Below are 23,588 nucleotides of genomic sequence, written 5' to 3' on the forward strand. Positions count from 1 at the left end.
ACTCAACATATGATGATCCAAATTACGGAAAGACCCCTTATCCAGAAAACCCAAGAATTCTAGATAACAGAATTTTCCTGTGATGTGTGGATCCTCTGCAGGATCATTTTCCCTGGTTATTTGTGTTTACAAATTCTGTGTTCTATTTACATTTTCTTACCGTATTTTGAGTTGTGTCACCCCAAATTGCTTCTTCTTTTTGAAAGGGAGGTGTCCATTGGTGGTCTTCATGTCGCGTGCCACATTGCTCAATGTAAGGTCTCTGGGGCCTATCACAGAAACTCTGTGCTCCTTCTGTTTCCTGATATCAGAGCAACAGCCCAGTTTACACAATAGGCCTTAACAGCACATATTATTGTAAATCTTTAAAAAGCAGATTGATGACTCGACTAATGAATCAGAATCTATATCCCCTGCCCAAGGTTGCCTGGTATTTACTCACCATTTTTTAATATTACGCTTTCTAAATGGATATAAAGTATAAAAAAATATGTGCGCCCCATGGGTATAATATTGTTCTACATACATATATAATATGGAACATTATCCAGGATTTTAGCTTAAAGCTTTACGTATGATGTTATATTATAATTGTCTATGTAATACTTTATCCCACGTATCCTAGCACCGCTTTGGAAATTATAACAAATGTTCTAATTAGTGCAAAATGTATAATTTTTGTACCTGTTCAGAAGATCTGGAAAAAAACTCGTTTGCCTGGTGGTGTGATGCGAAACCTATTTCTCTTGAATTCTGCATTTTTGAAATTCGGGTGCTTTTCATTGGCCCTTTTGCAGAGCCACCTAAAAAGAAAACCAGCGGTATTCAGAATTTTCATTCGCTGAAAATGATTGGCATTGCCCTAAAGGTTAGTGAAGCCCTGTATAAAAGAGACATCCATTATTTATTTGGGCTACAGGTTAAGCGCTGATGATCAAAGGAGAACTAAAGCTTAACTAAAGAAGCAGGGTACAGATGCTGCACATTATGTTTTGTGCTTCTGTACCAGCCCAAGGCACCCACAGGCCTTTAGCAGGGAAGGTCTGTGCCCCCAAAGATGCCCCAGTAGCCCCCCATCTTCTTTTCTGCTGATTCCCTGCCCATACTCTGTGCTGCTGTCACTTACCTGAGCTTAGGGGCCCACTCACTATATACTGTATATATAGAATATAAATGTCTCACTATACTGTATATATAGAATATAAATGTCACACTATACTGTATATATAGAATATAAATGTCTCACTATACTGTATATATAGAATATAAATGTCACACTATACTGTATATATAGAATATAAATGTCTCACTATACTGTATATATAGAATATAAATGTCTCACTATACTGTATAAATAGAATATAAATGTCACACTATACTGTATATATAGAATATAAATGTCACACTATACTGTATAAATAGAATATAAATGTCACACTATACTGTATATATAGAATATAAATGTCTCACTATACTGTATATATAGAATATAAATGTCACACTATACTGTATATATAGAATATAAATGTCACACTATACTGTATAAATAGAATATAAATGTCACACTATACTGTATATATAGAATATAAATGTCTCACTATACTGTATATATAGAATATAAATGTCACACTATACTGTATATATAGAATATAAATGTCTCACTATACTGTATATATAGAATATAAATGTCTCACTATACTGTATAAATAGAATATAAATGTCACACTATACTGTATATATAGAATATAAATGTCTCACTATACTGTATATATAGAATATAAATGTCACACTATACTGTATAAATAGAATATAAATGTCACACTATACTGTATATATAGAATATAAATGTCACGCTATACTGTATATATTGAATATAAATGTCACGCTATACTGTATATATAGAATATAAATGGCACACTATACTGTATATATAGAATATAAATGTCACACTATACTGTATATATAGAATATAAATGTCTCACTATACTGTATATATAGAATATAAATGTCACACTATACTGTATAAATAGAATATAAATGTCACACTATACTGTATATATAGAATATAAATGTCACGCTATACTGTATATATTGAATATAAATGTCACGCTATACTGTATATATAGAATATAAATGGCACACTATACTGTATATATAGAATATAAATGGCACACTATACTGTATATATAGAATATAAATGGCACACTATACTGTATATATAGAATATAAATGGCACACTATACTGTATATATAGAATATAAATGGCACACTATACTGTATATACAGAATATAAATGTCACACTATACTGTATATATAGAATATAAATGGCACACTTTACTGCATATATAGAATATAAATGTCACACTATACTGTATATATAGAATATAAATGTCACTATATACTGTATATATAGAATATAAATGTCACACTATACTGTATATATAGAATATAAATGTCACACTATACTGTATATATAGAATATAAATGTCACTATATACTGTATATATAGAATATAAATGGCACACTATACTGTATATATAGAATATAAATGTCACACTATACTGTATATATAGAATATAAATGGCACTATATACTGTATATACAGAATATAAATGGCACACTATAGTGTATATATAGAATATAAATGTCTCAATATAAGACTGATTAGTAATTTATTCAGATTCTCATTACTGAAACCAGTGCAATTCGCATTAGAACTTAGGAATACTGTCATGGGAAAACATGTTTTATTTCTCATGGAGCTAAACATGTTGTTAGTTTCCCATGGTGCCACAGAACTTTACTGTTGCGCTGCAAGTTGGAGTGATATCCCCCCCCCCCAGCAGTCGATCAGCAGAACAATGGGAAGGGAGCAAGATAGCAGCTCCCAGTAGGTATCAGAATAGCACTCAATAGTAAGAAATCCAAGTCCGGCTTGGGACTCCTCCAGTTACATGGGAGTAGGAGAAACAATAGGTTAGCTGAAAGCAGTTCTAATGTGTAGCACTGGCTCCTTCTGAAAGCTCAGACTCAGGCACAATGCACTGAGATGGCGCCTACACACCAATATTACAGCTACAAATACATTTGTTGGTTCAAGAATAAAAGTTTAAATGGTAAAGTGAATTATTTGCTGTGTAAACAGTGTAATTTAGAAATAAAAAGTATACCATAAAAATTATGAAAGAATCTCTATTAGTCAGCCCTGTAGTATCACTCTCTATGACAGACAAACCTCATTTTCTTCTTAATAATTTGCTACGGCCCCTATGCTTCTCAACAGCTGCCCAGAGCCCACTGAGCATGTGCAGTACAACTGACATTCCTAACAAAATCTAAGATGTTGACCCCTATGGCCCCATTAATAATTATAATAATATATCTATTAGGCCCTTGCCCTTTAAAATAATTTCACAAATAAAAATACATTTAGGTGCTAAGGTTTCCAGAATCCCCCCAATAGAGGATTGTATATACAATAGAAACCCACATATAAACCCTGCACACTAGAAAAAGACATACCAGGGTGGTACCGCAATTAAAGAAAATTTTCAGTATAAGATTATTGCATTTTACAAAGTATACACACAATATCCATTAATAAACAAACCAATACATACCACCCAGCAAAAGGCAAATAAGATAAAGGCAGATACTCTGGATGAGAGAATACCCCAATGTTTGGGCTCAAACTCCTTTGTCAAGGGAACTCTTATTTGTGATAAAATTTGACCAAGCACCCATGATTACATAAAGACCAGATGGAGTGCAGACACTTGGCATTTTATATATATATATATATATATATATATATATATATATATATACATACATACATACATACATACATACAGGTATGGGGTCTGTTATCTGGGAACCCGTTATCCAGAAAGTTCAGAATTACAGAAAGGCCATCTGCCATAGACTCCATTATAAGCAAATAATTTGGATTTTTAAAAATTATTTCCTTTTTCTCTGTAATAATAAAACAGTACCTGTATTTGATCCCAACTAAGATATAATTACCCCTTATTGGGGCAGAACAGCCCTATTGGGTTTATTTCATGGTTAAATGATTCCCTTTTCTCTGTAATACTAAAACAGTATTTGATCCCAACTAAGATATAATGAATCCCTATTGGAGGCAAAACAATCCTATTGGGTTTAATAATGTTTAAATGATTTTTCAGTATACGTAAGGTATGGTGATCCAAATTACGGAAATACCCCTTATACGCAAAACCTCAGGTCCTGAGCATTCTGGATAACGGGTCCCATATATGTATGTACAGTATATTTAAAGACATAGAGAAATTCTGCTTAAAGTTGTTGTTTCATATAAAATGTTTCATATTTAAATGACAAGTTAAAAGGGCAATAAAAGTAGGGTTATAAAGTATAAAGTAACCTTCAACTCGCTTTGTTGCAAAATCTTTAAAAACACAGCTATTTCAAAATCTGTTGAGCCCGATTCCATGAAAAGTTTCCAACGCTATTATCAGGGTCAGATTTATCAGATTTATTACAAATTGCAGTCACGAAACATTTTGCCGGCACAAAAGGTAATTCATGTGCAAATCAGCCATCACTTTCCATGCAAAGCTACTTGTTCAGCACAGCAAACTTACAGCTCTCAGAACATTATCCTTATAATAGGTCTTTCCCCCAGTGCTGAAATCACACATAACTCAAACTCAGGCCTCTTAATGTCATTAACCTCGACCCCCACAGAGGCATTAAGTACAGGAACCATCTAGGCCAGTAAATATAAATATCCCACTTATTGATCATTGTTTAGGAACACTATTAACACATCAGTAAATCACAATTTTTTTTTCTGAAAAAAACATATTTTTTCTAATTTTTAGAACTTTTTGCATTGACCATGATAATATCGTTAAAATTGTACGAATTTTTCGTGGTTTTCATTAACTTCCATGAAAAAGTCGTATTTTTTGCAAAGACCATGGCTAGTGATGAGCAAATTTTTTCGTCAGGCATGGATTTGCAGCGAATTTCCGCATTGCGCCAGTGGCGAATTGTTTTGTGAAACTTCAGTGAAAATTTGCCGCGGAAAAATTCAGCATGCAAAATTTTAGTTGGCACGTGTCCAATTGGGCGCGGTTGCGTCAAAAAAGGGCACGGTTGCGTCAGAAAAAGCGCAGGCAACAAAAAAAATAGCCACAGGTGACAAAAAAATAGACGCAGGTGACAAAAAAATTGCGCAACAAATGCATTTTGCAAGTTTTTCGCCATTTTGCTAATTTTCTTGCCATTTCGCTAATTTTATGGCGAAGCAAAACAGGACAGATCCGTTCATCACTAACTACGACCATTTCGAAATTCATTCCAGCTTCGGTATTGTGACTTTCCTTGACTCAGGCTTCCAAAAACATACACAGAAGTCTCAAAGTCAGAAAGGTTTTCGTGCCGTTTACGATCGTTCGGATACGAAAATTTTGTGACTATCGGATTGCAACCACAATATTTTCGTACGTCCAAGCGCAATTTTGGCACATCAGAAATTATCGTAGTTTTTCCAGTCGTGCTTTTTAGTAGCGAAAAGTCATGCTTTAATGAATGGGCCCCTAAATGTATTTTTTGACAGATCATATGACTATTAAGAAAATATGTATATGCTAAGTTATTTGACACAGCCTTAATCATCTCAAGATAAAAGCTGTGGAGCTGAATCCTAAATGGTTTGTTATTTTCCTAGAACAATTCTTATTTTTTTGATCATGTATTTATTATGTATAGTAAATAAAACTTTTATCAGTAATGGAAGGTTTCAGATCCATAACATTTACTAGAATTTGGACAGCAAACAATAATATTATATAAATTGATCCCCTAAGAAAATATGTATGATCTTTTTTTAACATTATTTGAGAGTCATAGAGAAGAAAATAACAGTTTGTATTACTGTTGTTACAATTCTATTACAATACAAGTCAAACAGCCATAAAGCAGAAATAAGAAAAAAAACCCTAAGGAAAGGGACAAAGGGAAAGTGAAAGGGAAAAATAAATATAAACCTGAGGGGGGCATTTACTAAGGTTTATTATTATTTTTGGTTCAGGTTTTTTTTTTTTTACGACAAAACTCGTGCCAAAAACACGGATTTTTTTGCAACTAAACCACAACAAGTCTGAATGAAAAATATTCTACTCATATAGTTTTTTTAAATTATTTCCCTTTCTTTTCTGCTTCTTTCCAGTTTTAAAATGGGAGTCAATGACCCCGGCAGCCAAAAATGATTGCATTGTGGGGCTACAATTTTATTGCTTTTGTTACTTTTTATTCCTTATCTTTCTATTTAGTCCCCCTCCTACTCATATTTCTATCTCTCGTTCAAACCACTGCTTGGTTGCTAGGGTAAATAGTAGGGATGCACCATATCCACTATTTTAGGATCCGGCTGAACCCCAAATCCTTTGTGAAAGATTTGGGTGAATACGAACCGAATCCTAATTAGCTTAATGGAGGGTGAAAGACAATTGCACACAAAGAAAATTTTTTAGCTTCCCTGTTAATGAGACAAAAAGTCAAATACAGTATGTAATACATCCCTTGGTGCACCAGCTATGGCATTCTGTGATTTATTATTGTACAGTATGTACCCTGTAGACGAACAGAAGACCTTTTTCGCACACCCTTAGCTCTCCGAAATAATTCAAAATAATTCTCGGTGCACACTGCTGGAGCGATCGGCACCCTCCCAAAATTCCAATTAGAACAAAAGCCCTGGCACTCAGGAGCTACAAACGGGACTAGCCGTCCCGTTTATCATTTACTGATAAATGTTTTTTAATTGTACATAATAAATACATGATCAAAAAAATAAGAATTGTTATAGGAAAATAACAAACCATTTAAGATTCAGCTCCAGAGCTTTATCTTGAGATGATTAATGATTAACTTAGCATATACATATTTTCTTAATAGTCATATGATCTGTCAAAAAATACACTTAGGGGCCCATTCATTAAAGTACAAATTTTCGCTACTAAAAAGCACGATTGTAAAAAATTCGGAGTAACCACGATAATTTCTGACGTGCCAAAATTGCGTAAAAACACTTTTCTTGGTCATACGAAAATATTGTGGTTGCGATCCGAAAGACACAAAATTTTCGTATCCAAACGATCATAAACAGCGGGAAAACCTTTCTGGCTTTGAAACTTCTGTGCATGTTTTTGGAAGCCTGGCCCAAGGAAAGGTGCAGCCCGGGCCAAGGAAAGTCACGATACCGAAGCTGGAATGAATTCCGAAATGGTCGTAGTTAGTGATGAGCGAATCAGTCCCGTTTCGCTTCGCCATAAAATTTGCGAAATGGCAAGAGAATTAGCAAAATGGCGAAATGGCAAAAAACTTGCGAAATGCATTTGTCATGCAATTTTTTTGTCGCCCGCGTCATGCAATTTTTTTGTTGCCCGTGCTTTTTCTGTGCTTTGCACTTCTGCAATAAAGATTTATAAAGGGCTAGTCCCGTTTGTAGCTCCTGAGTGCCGGTGCTTTTGTTTCTAATAGTATGTACCCTGACCAAGGTTGTTTCCATATCCAAGTCTTTTCCTAATATACTACTGGATATCTATTGTGGTTGTTTTGTTCACAAATTGACTTTTTGTTGCCTGTTCTTTTTTTGTGTAAGGCAAAATACAACAAGAGTATTCTTAATAAACCAACACTTTTATCAATCAGTTTAATATTGTATAGTAAATGCAGTCAAACATAATCAAGTATTCGGCAAATAAACCCCATACACCCATTTAGAAAAATATATTGTTATATTTATTAAACCACCTTCTATAAATATCTGTATAGAGGGATAATAACGGCTACTATTGTGTGAATTATTTGTATCATTACTTTGGTAGTTTCAATATATACTTCATGGAGCAGAAATAATCATTCTAAGGCAGCGTTTTTCAACCGTGCCGCGAGATGTTGCCTGGTGTGCCGTAGGTGCAGACAAGACTCCCCCGGTCCCCTCTGGGACACCTTCCACTTCCTGGCTCCCTGATGCCCGGAAATCGTCACTGCCTGTGACGTCATCCGGCATCGGATCCAGGAGGGCGGAGCAACCAGAGAGGAGCAGCACTATCCTGCCCTGGCACAACCCGACCGGGGGGAGCAACTGCCCAGGCCCTGCCCCGACAGACCAGATCCACCAGGGGCCAGGCCCATGCACAGCCGCCCTACTCCCCACCGGAGGACAATCCAGGGACACCCCTGGATGCCGCACCCCAAGACAGCCTGACATGTAAGAAAACAATTAATAATAATATATATATAATATAAAATTTTTGTGTGTATATATATATGTAATATAATAAAGTAATTATAAAATACTTTCTTTGTGTTTATTTGATTCCTATTCAAGAGAATTACTTTATATATAGTCAATATAGGCACAAAGTTAAATTTTTTAACATTTTCTAATGGTGGTGTGCCTCGTGATTTTTTTCATGAAACAAGTGTGCCTTTGCCCAAAAAAGGTTGAAAAACACTGTTCTAAGGCACCTAATTAAACCTTAAAAACGGGAATGTAATAATTTGCCACATTAGATAGAATCTATAGAATTCTCAGTGGTTTCTAAGTGGTGATTTGTTCTCTTCAGGATGGAGGATGGAAATCCCAGCTATTTCCAAAAGACAATCTGCGCCTCCTATAGAAAAAGGAATGCCAGAAATAGGCGGCAGATTCTGACAATGAAAAATGCTGGTTTCTCTGTGCAATGTCTTTCACCTTCTCATTTGCTCTGGACCTTTATGTGGTGATGTATCAAGTTAACCTGTTAAATGTTTCATCTTTTTTCCCATTAATATCAAACGAGGAAAATGTAACATTTTAACTTTTGGGTTTGGGTTTTTTTAACATCAAAAGTAAGTAATAAAATTGCGATTTATTATATGACAAAAACACGACAAATCTGAATGCATTAATACACTATCCAAAACCTGTCCAGAACATGTAGAAGTCAATGGCAGATGTCCCTTTTATAACTTGAAGATCTTTCATTTGCTTTGTGGTTTTTGAGGGTTTCAGGGCTTTTTTTTTTTAATTCCCCCTTATTGTTAACTCCCTGCAAATCCAAAACAGCCAAAAAAGCTCAGAAAATGAAGTTTGTGAGCAGAGAATGATGTTTCTGTGGTCAGTTCTATGCAGAGCAACATTACCAGTCTTTTCCCAATAACTTGGCACTTATTCCCTGTGCATTTATATATATTTATATATTTATTGTATTTATTATAACACTTGTCCTCCCTGTGTGTCATTCTGTACATTGTAAGATTGTACAGCTCTGCGTGTCCTTGTGGCACTTTATAAATAAAGTTATACATACATACATACAACTTCATTTTCTGCCAACTGGCAGGTCAAGGAAACCCAACAGCAGTGTAACAAGTACTCTCTTAAAAACTACAACAAATATTAATGCAAAAGTGCACGGAAGAGCATTTGTAGGTTTTTCATTTCACTCTTACCGTGTCTGGAGATGTCGTCAGCTGGATTCAGTTTCCCAAACGATATCTTTTCAATGTTTGCAGCTGTTAAACCAAATAAAAATATATAAGTATAAAAAACAATGAACATCTCAGAACAAATATGGTGCCAAAGCAAATCTGGAAATACAATATTTGGAGGCCTACTTATCAAAATTCAAATTTGTGAATTTTTGGGGATTTTTTTTCCCAATTTCAATAAACTTTTAAGGGCTGATTTATTAAGGTTTAGATTCAGATTCTGAGTTAGAATTTGATTTTCAAATTCACCATGGAAAAATTTGTAGCGTCAAAAAAATCAGAATAGGCATTTTCCTGACCTGGGGTAACTTGTTTAGCAAAGCTGCTATACACACCTGACTCTAAGGGAGAAAGAGACAAGGTTTTCAGAGATGAGGCGCTATAAATGTATGTGCCTTCTTCCTTATAGCTAAATTTCAAACTATATTCGTAACATTTGTATAAAGCCAAATGGGAAACATGCAGCTAATGGTAGATATGTGTATTGTTGGTCAAATATCATTTTGTTAGGTAATAGTGTGTTATAGGAAGGGAATTTGTAGCACAAATAGACAAATGGCCACACGTATAAATGCTGTTAACAAATATTTATTCAGTTTCCAGCTGATCACATATATCCAACAGTACAGTTCCGCTCAGCTTTCAGTTCCACTGGGCAACACAGACAGGCTTACCCCATAATGCAATCACATCCTTTTCACTCCGACTCACCTTCCTCAACGTCACCCCCGCTGGGAGCTCACTCCCCACCTGTCCACTTGACAGTCCGGCGTTCCTCTAACGCCCCTCTGTCCTTCTCTGAACAGGAATTTAATGGCAACGTCCCTTTTCAAAGGCCTTTTCTGCTAGTCCTAATACTCACACCTTATCCCTTGCTGTGGCATTGCCAAGGCTCCATCTACTTCCTTGTTGGGGTGTGAGCTACCCATGCTAAACAGCCTGTCTGCCTGAAACACCTAGTGCTTTCACTGTGACGCCCTTTTTGTCTATCCTGCTGATCTACCATCAAAAAGCCCCAAACTGGGTGTGGTACCCTGCTTATATACTGTTTGCCCTATGTTTCCCTCTAGTGGCTGGAGGCTCTATTACACCTAATTTTCCCAAACTTGCAAAACCCTGCCACCTAGTGGCTAAAATGCAAAAATACATCCTACAATAACTTATGCTGGGGTATTAGCAATCACTCGGGCACCCCCTACAAATTTCCTAATTCAAATAGGAAGCAGCTGGCAATACAAATTGGCTTTGAATCCTATGGTTCTCATAACCACCCCTTGTCATTTTATAAAAGCTGTATATATTTAGTAAAATATATAAGATCAGCACTAATTAGAAGTATAAAGACCTAAATTAGGACATGTATGCGATTATTGTGTCCCTTGAGATATCAGATTTAAAGGACATGTAAACCTCCCACAAAAAAATATAAATCTGGGAACAGCCTCTCTGAAACCTTGAAACACACTAAACACGCCCCCTCCAGTTTAACCACCAATGAAGGGATGACATTGCTGGTTCCCAAAATAACTCTTCTGTAGCAGCCTGCTCCTATTTTATGTCCTAACCTTTTCTTCTGAGCTTAGTTTAACCATTACAGTGCTCAATCCATGCAGGACTTTTTGTCAAAGTAAATTCTGCCTGTGTAAGCCTGCATTTGATTTATAAACTGAATAAAGGGCATATGCTATTTGCCGATTTAAACGTCACTGATAATGTCAGAGGAAAAATGGCTGTGAGGAGAAAGCTGCTATTTGTTTTTGCGAACAGAGGGGATATATGCAGTACTGTTTGTCTTTCTTGAATGCCTGGTTCTTTTATATATTGCATTTTTCTAAGCTGTTTCAGATACTTACCCTTGACCTGAAAGGAAAGCTTTTCTGGTTTCAGGCCTCGATTTACAGCTGGGGCTACGGAGAACAAAAACATCAAAGTCTTTAGGAATGTAAAGATCTTTATCTATTTTTTCTGTGCTGCAAAAAAATAGATCCCGTAACATGTTACACACATTATCGCAATATAAAAATAGAAATAGAAAAATAGTTTAAAAAATAACTTATTTGTCAATTATCCAAATATCCCACGTGTCATGGAATGCTAATATTTTCTGACAGCCTTGGTATATTATGTACTGTATGCTGTAACAAAATAATCATTGGCCGCTCATATCCGCAATCCAACAAAAGGTGCGCCAGGCGATTCATTTCATTTCTTTTTTTGATCATTTGACATTGCCAGACTAGAAATGGCTGAACAGTGAGTAAATCCCAAACTATAGAAGTCATTGATCTAGTGATGAGGAAAGGTTTTTGCAAAGTATGGATTCGCAGCCAATTACTGCATTTCGCCATTGGTGAAAAAAATTCACTGCAAAAAATGTGTCGCCCGCATCAAATTGGTCGTGTCAAGATGGGGGAGGTTGTGGCAAAAAGACGTCAATCTTCAAACGTGTTTTGCTGATTTTTCACCATTTCGCGAATTTTACTGTCATTTCGAGTATTTTCAACGAAGCGAAATGGGAAAGATTCGCTAATTACTACTGGCATCTATTTGTTAAGGAAATCTCAAATAAGCCCTACTACTCTGGGCCAATAGTGCTTTACAACTTCACTGTCCCACATAAAAAAACAAAAGTTATAAGTAGAGATGAATGAATCTGTCCCGTTTCGCCGAAAAATTTGCGAATCTTTCAAAAGATTTGCGAAACGGCGAAAAATCGTGAAAAAATTGTCGCCCAAGATGCCCGCAACTATTCTTGCGACAATTTTTGGGCGCGCAGTGAATTTTTCCATCCATTTGCAAAACAATCCGCCAATGGCAAAACGCGGAAATTTGCCACGAATCCATGCCTGGTGAAACATTTCGCCCATCACTAGTTCTAAGTTCTGCATTGTCCACATGGCATATACCACAGCTAGGGGGGTAGTTTATCAACATCCCAGATGGAGTTTTAACAAATTTGAGTTTTACACAGCAAATAACACAATCATTTTGGCTATTTTTAAATTCAAGCTTTCAGAAATTAAATATTTATATATATGTAGTGCAAAAAAAGTAAAACTTGACTATAAAAAAAAATCAGCAGTTTAAAGCTGGCGAGTTTATAATCTGTGTTATCAACATAAATTCAACGTTTTTAGATCAAGTTTTTATTACTAAGCTAATAATTAGTGATGGGTGAAATGTTTCGGCAGGCATGAATTCGCGGCGAATTTCCGCGTTTCGCCATTGGCGGATTGTTTCACGAAACGGATGAAACGTCCAAAAATTGTCGCCGGCGTCACAAAAAGAATAGTCGCGGGTGGCAAAAGAATAGCCGCGCGATGAAATAATAGCCGCGGACGACAAAATACTAACTGCGGGCGACAAAATAATAGCCGTGGGCGACAATTTTTTTGCCGCGCGACATTTTTTGCCATTTCGCAAGTTTTTCGCCATTTTTGATCTTTTGAAGGATTCGCAAATTTTTCAGCGAAGCGAAACGGAAATGATTCGCTCATCACTACTAATAATCAAGATTTAGGAGTTTTTCCAAATTTAGGAGAAAATGCTAAAATATTTGCACTGGAATTTTGATAACAATTTACAAATTTTGGAATATCTAGTTTTTTTTTTCCTGGAACTAGATTGCAAAAAAAAAATGTAAAACTGGATCAAGTTTTTTCACTTGACTCTTGAAAACTTGAATTATAAAATAGGTTGGATGTTAAAAATATCCCTCCCCTTAACTTCAGCTGAATCCTGTCAGGTTTAGTTGGCAAATGTTTTGGAAAATCTATGAAAATGTTCAATTTGGCATAATGTCTTCAAGCACCATTTTTTTTGGTGGTGGGGAGGGAATTTATTATGTTCAGCTTCATCGCTGAGCTCTCTGATATCTGAATCCCCCATGCAAATAGCGAGGATTCACAACTAATGGAACGAGCTTTGAAAATATATTGGGATCAGTAAACACTTCAGAGCTACATATCTATTATCCTGTGACATTAGATAAACATATATATCCCCAACCAGTGGCTCAGGGCAACATGTTGCTCCCCAACCCCTTGGGTATTGCTCTCAGTGCCCCCAAACCACGGAGTTATTTTTGAATTCCTGACTTGGGGGCAAGTTTTGGTTGAATAAAAACAAGATTTCCTACCAAATAAAGCCCCTGTAAGCTGATAGGATGCATAGAGGCACCTAATAGCCAATCACAGCCCTTATTTGGCTCCCCCATTAACTTTTATGGTGCTTGTGTTGCTCTCCAAGTCTTTTTACATTTGACTGTGGCTCACGAGTTAGAAAGGTTGGGGACCCCTGATTTAAAGGGTAGCCATTTTAATCCAAACCAATAAAGTAAATTTAGCTTGGTTTTTTTAAATTACTGCCACGTATACATTATGGATACCAAGAGGCCAATTTAGCAAAAATCTAAATGAATTCAAAATAACTCAGATGTGTCCCTGTTTATTAGAAAACTCGAATTTTAAAAACCCAGTTGCGCAAAAATGTAAGTGCAAACAAACGAAATGCAGTGAAATCACATCCTACTCATTATTTTCATTGAGTCTGCCATGCCAAATTTTGAAATGATCTCAAAAGCTTGATTTAAGAGAATAGCTTGAAATTTGCTAATACAGTTTTCATTGACTTCTATATGAACTTGCCATCTTCAGCAGTTAGATTTTTATATTTCAGTTTTTCATTTTTTGATCTGAAACTTCAAAAATTTCATTAATTATTTATTAAAGGAGAAGGATAGTCATTATGGCATTTTACTGCCAATAGAACTGCCACATTAGTGCCACCTAGAACAATATACTTATTTTGCTTTACCATACCTGAGTAAAGAGCCCTAGAAGCTCCCTCTGTTTGTTTAAGATAGCAGCTGCCATTCAAGCTAGATCTCAGTGGCTTCCTGCTGCATCTCTAGCTGTTGGTAGCTCAGCGTTTCTGTGAGTGCTTATGGCTGTATTTACACAGACCTTTCTGATAAAGCTTACTTAGTTTTTACCTTTCCTTCTCTTTTAATCACAAAAAAAAGTTGCATTAGAATTTCTGTGCATTTGCTTATATTATCAAAAATTCCATAAGTTAGGATTCTAAGGGGCTGATTTACTAAGACACGAATTCGAATCCGAATTGGAAAAATTCCGATTGGAAAACGAACATTTTGCGACTTTTTCGTATTTTTTGCGATTTTTTTCGGCGTCTTTACGACTTTTCGGAAATTATTGCGACTTTTTCGTTACCAATACGATTTGCGCGAAAAAACGCAAGTTTTTCGTAGCCATTACGACTTGCGTGAAAAAACGCGAGTTTTTCGTAGCCATTCCGAAAGTTGCGCAAAATCTGGCGATTTTTTTCGTAGCGTTAAAACTTGCGCGAAAAGTCGCGCCTTTTTCGTAGCATTAAAACTTAAAAGGCGCAACGTTTTGCGCAAATTTTAACTCTACGAAAAACTCGCGACTTTTCGCGCAAGTTTTAACGCTACGAAAAAATCGCCAGATTTTGCGCAACTTTCGGAATGGCTACGAAAAACTCGCGTTTTTTCGCAAAAATCGTATTGGTAACGAAAAAGTCGCGATAATTTCCGAAAAAATCGCAAAATACCGATCAATACGAAAAAAACGCAATCGGACGCATTCGGCTCGTTCGTGGGTTAGTAAATGTGCCCCTAAGTAAAGTAAGTAAACAGGAGTGACAAGCCACTGCATCCTTATCTAAAAAATATCTTGTCTTTCCCAAAGTTGATAAGCTCAATGGAATTTAAAGTGGGGAAAGAGTGTTAGGGCAAGGGTGTATGTTCTTTTTTTTTTTTAAGGATAATCTTGCCTTTCCCCATACGTTACATGTGCTTGGATACTGGAAAGTGTATTGGAATGGAATATAAACTGTATATATAAAAATTAGATACATAACTTTTATAAAACATCCCAATGGGGAAGCACTTAGCAATGTAATGCTTGTAGTGTTATGTTTCATTATGAGAGGAGGGGGGTGAGATCAGCACATATAAGCCATTAGTTGGCTCTAGGGACTGCGGGTTCATATGTGGCTGTGCAGTGTGACACATTACACTGATGTTGTGGTGTCCCAGCCTGGTGTGGTTGCACATCCTGATTTCTGCATTGCAAAGCCTTCATGTAAAAGTTACAAATTTATTTTCAGCAACAGAATGTTCCACTGGCCAGTCAAGGAAGAAGGCACAGAAGGCACATTTTGCTGGGCTCAGGCCCTCTTATCAACACTACAGAGTTTGCTGCAATGATTATACCTAAGCATAATGCAAAGCCAACTGGGGAGAAACCATTGTTGTACCTATGTTGTACTACAGAGTACATTTCTGCTTGCAACAGCTACTTGTGTGTTCTTGGGTAGCAAATTACAGCTCGATTGGCATTTATTGATCCCACATATCAGGGATGGACAGATTCCACCAATCATGTCATCTGTCCTCAGGCCTAACAGTCAGACATATACATCCATGCTAAAACTGGTCATTTGAATATATTCACCTTGCATTATTTGTACCATTCAAACATGGCACTCAAAATGATTTGTTTTGCTGAACTTTCTGTATGAAACACTTTTAGGGGTAATTTACAGTGGGGTTTGCAGGAGAATTGTGTGCAGCCTGCTCCCTGCATAGGTCAGCAGTGGGGGCAGTTCTCTGTTGCACCACATACTTGCCAACACAATTTAGGGGGCAGAATAGAGGAAACATATGGGCCCCACCAGCCTGACCCTTATGAATCACTGTTCCCAGGGTGTAAGTGTCCTGTGTTCTGCACTTTGAATCCAGTGCTGCACTTTGTAACTTAACCCTCCAATGTCATGTTTAGAGAGGTTTCTTTCTGTTTGTTAAATCCAAGCAAATACAAGATATTTCCATTTGCCCACTTATGGTACCGTGTAATGTGAAATAATTACAAATATAAGAGTAGTGACTTTTATATTGGGCAGCAGCTCAGAGACCAGATTGGGACCTACTGGGGGCACCTTTGAAGGCAATGTGCTGGCCACATGATGAGGCGCTGCCGGAACCGGCTCATAACCCACTGATACCTGAAAAAATTGAATAGGGTGCAGTGTGTATGTAGCAAACATGTTCTTAAAATGTCCTTGTACATATGTTTATGATATAGAGGTTAGTTTACTGGGTAACCTTTATCCTTTATCTACTCAAATATACAGTTATTTATCCTTTTCTTATTAGAGAATTCTCTGAATGAACATTTAGTGCTGCCCTGCCATCTTATGGGTGATGGTGGCGATGCATCTGGACATGTATAATTGTGCTACCCTCTGTATTTACTAGTGATGAGCGAATGTATTCACCAGGCATGGATTTGCAGCAGAAAAATTAGTTGGGTGTAAAAAAAAATGTCACGCGTCAAAAAAGGCACAGTTGCGGCAAAAAAAGGGTGAGCGACAAAAAAAAATTGCACGACAAATGCGTTTCGCAAATTTTTTGTCAATTTGCAAATTTTATGGCGAAGCGGGACAGATTCACTCATCACTAGTACAGGTATGGAACCCATTATTCAGAATGCTTGGGACCCGGGGTTTTCCAGATAAGGGATCTTTCTGTAATTTGGTTCTCACCTTAAAGGTGGCCATACACGTGGCGATCTGACGATGTTTCGTACGACCGTCGGTCGCACGAAACATCGTAAGATCCGCCACACACCATTCAGGGCTGAATTGGCAGGTAAGGAGGTAGAAACAATAGGATTTCTACCTCCTTCTGCCGATTCAGCTCTGAAGGGAGAATTTTGGTCAGGCGCCTTCTATGGCGCCCGATCAAAATTTTCAAACTGGTCCGATCGGCGAGTCGGCCGATATCAGCAGGTTCCTGCGATATCGGTCGACTCGCCGACATGCCATACACGCACCGATTATCGTACGAAACGAGGTTTCGTACGATAATATCGGTGCGTGTATGGCCACCTTAAGTCTACTAAAAAAATCATTTAAAAATTGAATAAACCCAATAGGGCTGTTCTGCCCCCAATAAGGGGTAATTATATCTTAGTTGGGATCAAGTACAGGTACTGTTTTATTATTACAGAGAAAAGGGAATCATTTAACCATTAAATAAACCCAATAGGGCTGTTCTGCCCCCAATAAGGGGTAATTATATCTTAGTTGGGATCAAGTACAGGTACTGTTTTATTATTACAAAGAAAAAGGAAATCAGTTTTAAAAATTAGAATTATTTGCTTATAATGGAGTCTATGGGAGATGGCCTTCCCGTAATTCAGAACTTTCTGGATAATGGGTTTCCAGATAACGGATCCTATACCTGTATTTACAGTCTACTTCTATTCCTATTCAAAATCAACTGTACAGTTACCCAACATATCCTTTCCTTGGGCCATTCCTTCAGCTAGTAAGCCACTAGACAGGCCTAGACTACACAGGACTGCACCATTATCACTGTCTACCAATCAGCCCAAGTAATAAACGGTAATTATTTACTCATCTACAATAACAATATTGCTTATTTAAAATATGTAACATTTATAATAATATGTTTAAACTAAAATAACCTTAACAGCATTTTTTTCCATGCTCCAACAACAAATACATTTCTTTCTAATTTCCTCACTGTGAATGCAAATAAATAACAACTTTATTATTGTGTGCAGTAATATCAGTAGTGTTTATACCTTTAGTAGTCTGGGGCACTCCTTCATTGTATTCATGTTTATAACCCTGTAAGTAAAGATAAAAAAAATTGAGCGAGCAAAGTTCCAGTTTTTAAATTTTCTTTTTGTGACCTGATATTCTTAAGTTGCAGAAAAAAGTGATGCATTTTAATAAATAGGCCACGGAGTGAACCATTTCTTCAATAGCTTTGAATGGGGGGAGGCCTATTAAACTCCGCTGTCTAAGCAAATTGGATATTAAATTGTGGCAACAGTTTGCTTGATTATAAACATACAAAGATCTGTATTGTATGGTTATTAACTATACATCTGAATAGAGCTTGTTCCCAAAATCCCATTGAGATTAGGCGGAGGAAGACGTACTTCTCCTCTCTACAGTAGAAAAAAGGATACGATAAATGACTTGTTAGATGTCAGTAATTTTGGTACAGGTTTTATATATCCATAATAGACTGAGGGTGAAGAACTAAGGGAACAGAATGATGAAGAGCAGGAGCTACTCCAGTGTTGGTGAGCCACACAAACATGAAGTAATTTGGGATACTAAATAAGGCCTATGATTGGCTATTTGGTAGCCCCATGGGGACTGCCAGTCTGCAGGAGGCTCTGCTTGGAGTAAATTAATCTCTGTGCTTCCAAAACTTGCCTCCAAGTCAGAGATTAAAAAATGGGCACCTACTGGCCACTGGGGCAACTTAAAAAGGGATAGTGAGCAACATATTGCTCACAAAATATCAAAATATTCCAACCATGTGTATTTATGTATTACAATCCAGTTACATGTGATCAGTTCATTTCAGTATCTTTATACAGTATCTAGTAGTAATATGTTTAAAGCAACTGGAATTGTTGAGTAATCTTAAAGATGTTGCTGCTCTGAAGAGTGATGGGACATTTTCAAAGTTACTTAAGATAGTAAGTCCAATTGCTTGAAACGTATCACTACTAGATACAGTATATATCATCACCAGGAAGAATAAAAACCTTCATTTTTGATTCTAAATAATCCTACCTTCATTTGATGGCTGCGGAGTTCCTGGTGAAGCTCCTGTGCGGCATCTGTGCTGTGGCATCTTATATCTAACACAAACGGGAAATATTCATACAGTTACACGGAGGCATTAATGGAAAGGACCTTTTGTGTTCCCTAATTGTGCTAATTAAAAGAGTTTTGCATTTTTTTCAGGTAAAGGGATATATCTGTCAGCGCATAGGTTGGAGTTTCAGAGAAGAACCTTCACAGCTGAGCACATACCTTTGGTTAAGCCATTCAGTGTATTTTATTATCATAATTATGTACAAGTTCCTTTTGAGAAATATTAATTAAAAAATAAATGGAAAAAAATTACAAATAATTAGAAATAAAATTATTCAACATAATTAACTAATAATAATCTAATTTAAAAACTTGTATTGGCCTGCACCTGGCACTGTCCCAGCAGGACTTTTATAGAACAGCTTGTGTCACTGCAACCTTGTACTATGAGACCTTCAGTCTTCTTCTGCCAGTCTTGTTATTATTTTGGGCAGTCTCTCTGATAAGAACACATTTTTCTGTGAATTATGACCTGCTTAGGATTCCCACATAGTGCTTATGTGCAACTCTTACCCAGAGACAGGCTACTCTGTATATCAAGTGCTAATACCTAGCGATGTGTGACACTGGCCCATTATGGTTCAGCGGAAAATTAGAAAAACGGCAGTAAAATTTGCAAAAAAAATTTTGTTTCACTTGGAAAAAAAGTGTTTTTTGCACTGAAAAAAATGTGAAAAAAACGCATCAATAAAATTTTTATTTTCCCTCAACACCCACTGACTCCAAATCACATGATGACATTTTTTTGCAGATTTTGTCAGATTTTTTTTGGCACAACAAATATTACAAACCACACTTTTTATCATGTAGTAATTGTGTAATTATCTTTATTGAGACCTAGGGCAAAGTTAGTCCCTTTTATTACATAACCCCCTCAGGGTGTTATATAATAAAAGACACTAAGGGGGAGATTTACTAATCCACGAACGGTCCGAAGGCGTCCAAATGCGTTTTTTCGTAATGATCGGTATTTCTGCAACTTTTTTTGTCGCTGGCGCTGCTGCAACTTTTTAGGATATTTTACGCGACTTTTTCGTCGCCGTCGCGAAAAAATCGGATTGGTTTTTCCGGCGTTTACTATCGCGCAATACGAAAAAATTGCGATGGCGACGAAATAATTGCGCAAAATACGATAAAGTCGCGACGGCGCAGAAAAAGCAGCAACAAATAAGAAAAATCGCAAGGGCGAGGAAAAAGTCGTAAAATTTTTCGTTTCCAATACGATTTTTTCCCTTTCGGGATTCGGATTTGTGGATTAGTAAATCTGCCCCTAAGTTTTCCCAGGTGCAGTAACCGAAAACAACCAATCAGCAGGTAGAATTTACTGGTCACCTGTTATTGGTTGCTAAGGGTTACTGCTACTGGGCAAACTTAGTGTCTTTTATTACGGGGGTAAGGATCATTTGCATGCACAATTGCAGTGAAAAAAGTGCAATTTGAGTGCAATCACCATTCCCCCCACCACAATGCACTGGTTTTTCCCAGAGTTTCTTTGTCAAGTATGTAGGGTGGGGGTTCATAATTATAGGGTCATTATTTGTACCTTTTACTGATTGCTGGCTGGGATTTGTGTACATATATCTAGAAGCCTGTAGAGAGGAGAGAATAGAGACAGACAAATGTAAATGTTAGTAGGCAGCAATGTAGTACTGTACATTGCCAAATGATTGAATTACAACAACAGAGAAAGGAGCGGTCGGAGTGGTCAATGAGCCGATGCAGTCCCTGATCCGACTAAAAAAATCAAACCTCCCCAATTTTTTGTCAAATATTTGTCAGGTAGGGCCACCAGGGGTCCCCATACACCAGCAGATAAGCTGCCAATCAGTCTAAAGGACTCAAATTGGAATCTGAAATCTGCCCATGTATGGCCTTTAGAATTGTACTTACCTTCCCACCGCTGTTCTTCTGGTGACTATAAGCTGGAAATGGCTTTGGCTCATTGGGAAGCTGCAGTGATGTCTCCATGCCGAAGTACCGTCTTTCTGACATAAAAATCAGAGAACTACTAATCCAAGTTTTGTGCAAATCTACAGTATATAGTTTAGTTTCTGCATTATAATTGCATTTAGTGCATTTCTTACAGGGGTAGTTCACCTTCTGGTATGTTAGAGAATGGCCAATTCTTAGCAACTTTTCAGTTTCATTTTTTATTCTTAATAGTTTTTAAATTATTTGCCTTCTTCTTCTTCTTCTTTCAAGCTTTCAAATGGGGGTCACTTACCCTTGGCAGTCAAAAAACTATTTCTCTTTGAGACCACAATTTCTATTGTTACTCTTTATTACTTATCTTTCTATTTATATTTCTGTCTCTCGTTCACAATTGCAGTGAACAAAGTGCAATTTGGGTGCAATCACCATTTTTCCCCCCACAATGCACTGGTTTGAACCAATTACAAATAGTCTTAATAGGACTTTCTACATCATACGAAAAGCTAATTTTCAGGTGAACAACTTCTTTAAGACTTTGAAAGTGTTTTTTAGGGGTCAATATACTGTTGGGGGACTTGATTATACATACATTTTAGGCAATGTGTTACATTTGCAGAAGCTAAAATGGCAGCCATGAAAGCTTCTATGGTGCAGTGTAATGTATGGTGCATAGCTATGTAATCCTATGTATATTGATCATTATTGTGGGGTAAACTTACTGTTAGGGGCATATTAAACCTTGTAATCCAAACCATGGTTATTCCTGGTGTGGGGACAAGAATCAAACTATAGGGGGCTTTCCAAATCAGCTGTATCTTCATGCATGTAATAAATATGTTTTTGATATAGTGGTAAAACAAATATGTAATTTTCTTTTTTATTTTTGTATGTATTTAGGGTAATATGGCTCATTAGAGAAAGGGAACTGCACATAAATTTAGACAAATTTAAAAAGCTTAGGGTGTCCTGAAAAACAAAAACATATTTAAATTCTAATATCAGCTGACCCTGAAAAAGTTAAGTTTGGCACCCTATGCAGTAAAGGTCTTTTTATTGTTCTTTCCATTGTTTTAAAAAGATTACCTGCATAGTCAGAGTTTCTGTTAATTGGGTGATGAAATGTTCTAGAATCCATTTCTTCGTCTACAACAGTATAGCTCTCCTCATCCTCATCCTGCAGAATATTAGTGAGATATAAGATAGGGCTCTTGTAAAATATAGCTGTGTATTGTCTCTTTAAGAAACTGCATTGGTCTGTGTATGATACAGGTATGGGACCTGTCTTTCCATAATTTGGATCACCATGCCTTAAATCTACTAAAAAAATAATTTATTAAACCCAATTGGATTGTTTTGTTTCCAATAAGGATTAATTATATCTTAGTTGGGATCAAGTACAGGTACTGTTTTATTATTACAGAGAAAAGGGAATCATTTAACCATGAAATAAACCCAATAGGACTGTTCTGCCCCCAATAAGGGGTAATTATATCTTAGTTGGGATCAAGTACAGGTACTGTTTTATTATTACAGAGAAAAGGGAATCATTTAACCATTAAATAAACCCAATAGGGCTGTTCTGCCCCCAATAAGGGGTAATTATATCTTAGTTGGGATCAAGTACAGGTACTGTTTTATTATTACAGAGAAAAGGGAATCATTTAACCATTAAATAAACCCAATAGGGCTGTTCTGCCCCCAATAAGGGGTAATTATATCTTAGTTGGGATCAAGTACAGGTACTGTTTTATTATTACACAGAAAAGGGAATCATTTAACCATTAAATAAACCCAATAGGATTGTTTTGCCCCCAATAAGGGGTAATTATATCTTAGTTGGGATCAAGTACAGGTACTGTTTTATTATTACAGAGAAAAGGGAACCATTTAACCATTAAATAAACCCAATAGGGCTGTTCTGCCCCCAATAAGGGGTAATTATATCTTAGTTGGGATCAAGTACAGGTACTGTTTTATTATTACAGAGAAAAGGGAATCATTTAACCATTAAATAAACCCAATAGGGCTGTTCTGCCCCCAATAAGGGGTAATTATATCTTAGTTGGGATCAAGTACAGGTACTGTTTTATTATTACAGAGAAAAGGGAATCATTTAACCATTAAATAAACCCAATAGGGCTGTTCTGCCCCCAATAAGGGGTAATTATATCTTAGTTGGGATCAAGTACAAGAAAGGGGCAGATCAATTATTAATTATCACTTATTAACTAATTAACCACTGCAGATATAGACTTTAGAGGGTTTCAACAAATAGGGCAAAGGTACCCTAAAAAAATGGAAAAAAGTGCATTATCAGGGCAGAGAGATTTAGTGAAGAGTCAAGCAAACAGCAAACAGTCCATGGTGAAGGGGC

At 36.6% G+C, this 23,588-nt stretch overlaps 1 protein-coding gene across 1 annotated transcript in view; it reads right to left on the minus strand.

Annotated features, from left to right (window-relative positions):
- Positions 1–23,588, minus strand: part of clnk (cytokine-dependent hematopoietic cell linker) — a 29,417-nt gene that overhangs the window by 5,160 nt on the left and 669 nt on the right. The window contains exons 2-10 of the mRNA XM_031904564.1: positions 22,298–22,388; positions 21,173–21,267; positions 20,826–20,871; positions 19,199–19,266; positions 18,187–18,232; positions 11,386–11,439; positions 9,494–9,556; positions 685–803; positions 161–301 (exon numbers count right to left, since the gene is read on the minus strand). Coding sequence (XP_031760424.1) covers positions 161–301; positions 685–803; positions 9,494–9,556; positions 11,386–11,439; positions 18,187–18,232; positions 19,199–19,266; positions 20,826–20,871; positions 21,173–21,267; positions 22,298–22,388 — 723 coding nt within the window. The remainder of the gene's footprint in view (positions 1–160; positions 302–684; positions 804–9,493; positions 9,557–11,385; positions 11,440–18,186; positions 18,233–19,198; positions 19,267–20,825; positions 20,872–21,172; positions 21,268–22,297; positions 22,389–23,588) is intronic.

The sequence above is a fragment of the Xenopus tropicalis genome, chromosome 1 (genome assembly GCF_000004195.4).
Source record: "Xenopus tropicalis strain Nigerian chromosome 1, UCB_Xtro_10.0, whole genome shotgun sequence".
NCBI classification, from domain to species: Eukaryota; Metazoa; Chordata; class Amphibia; order Anura; family Pipidae; genus Xenopus; species Xenopus tropicalis.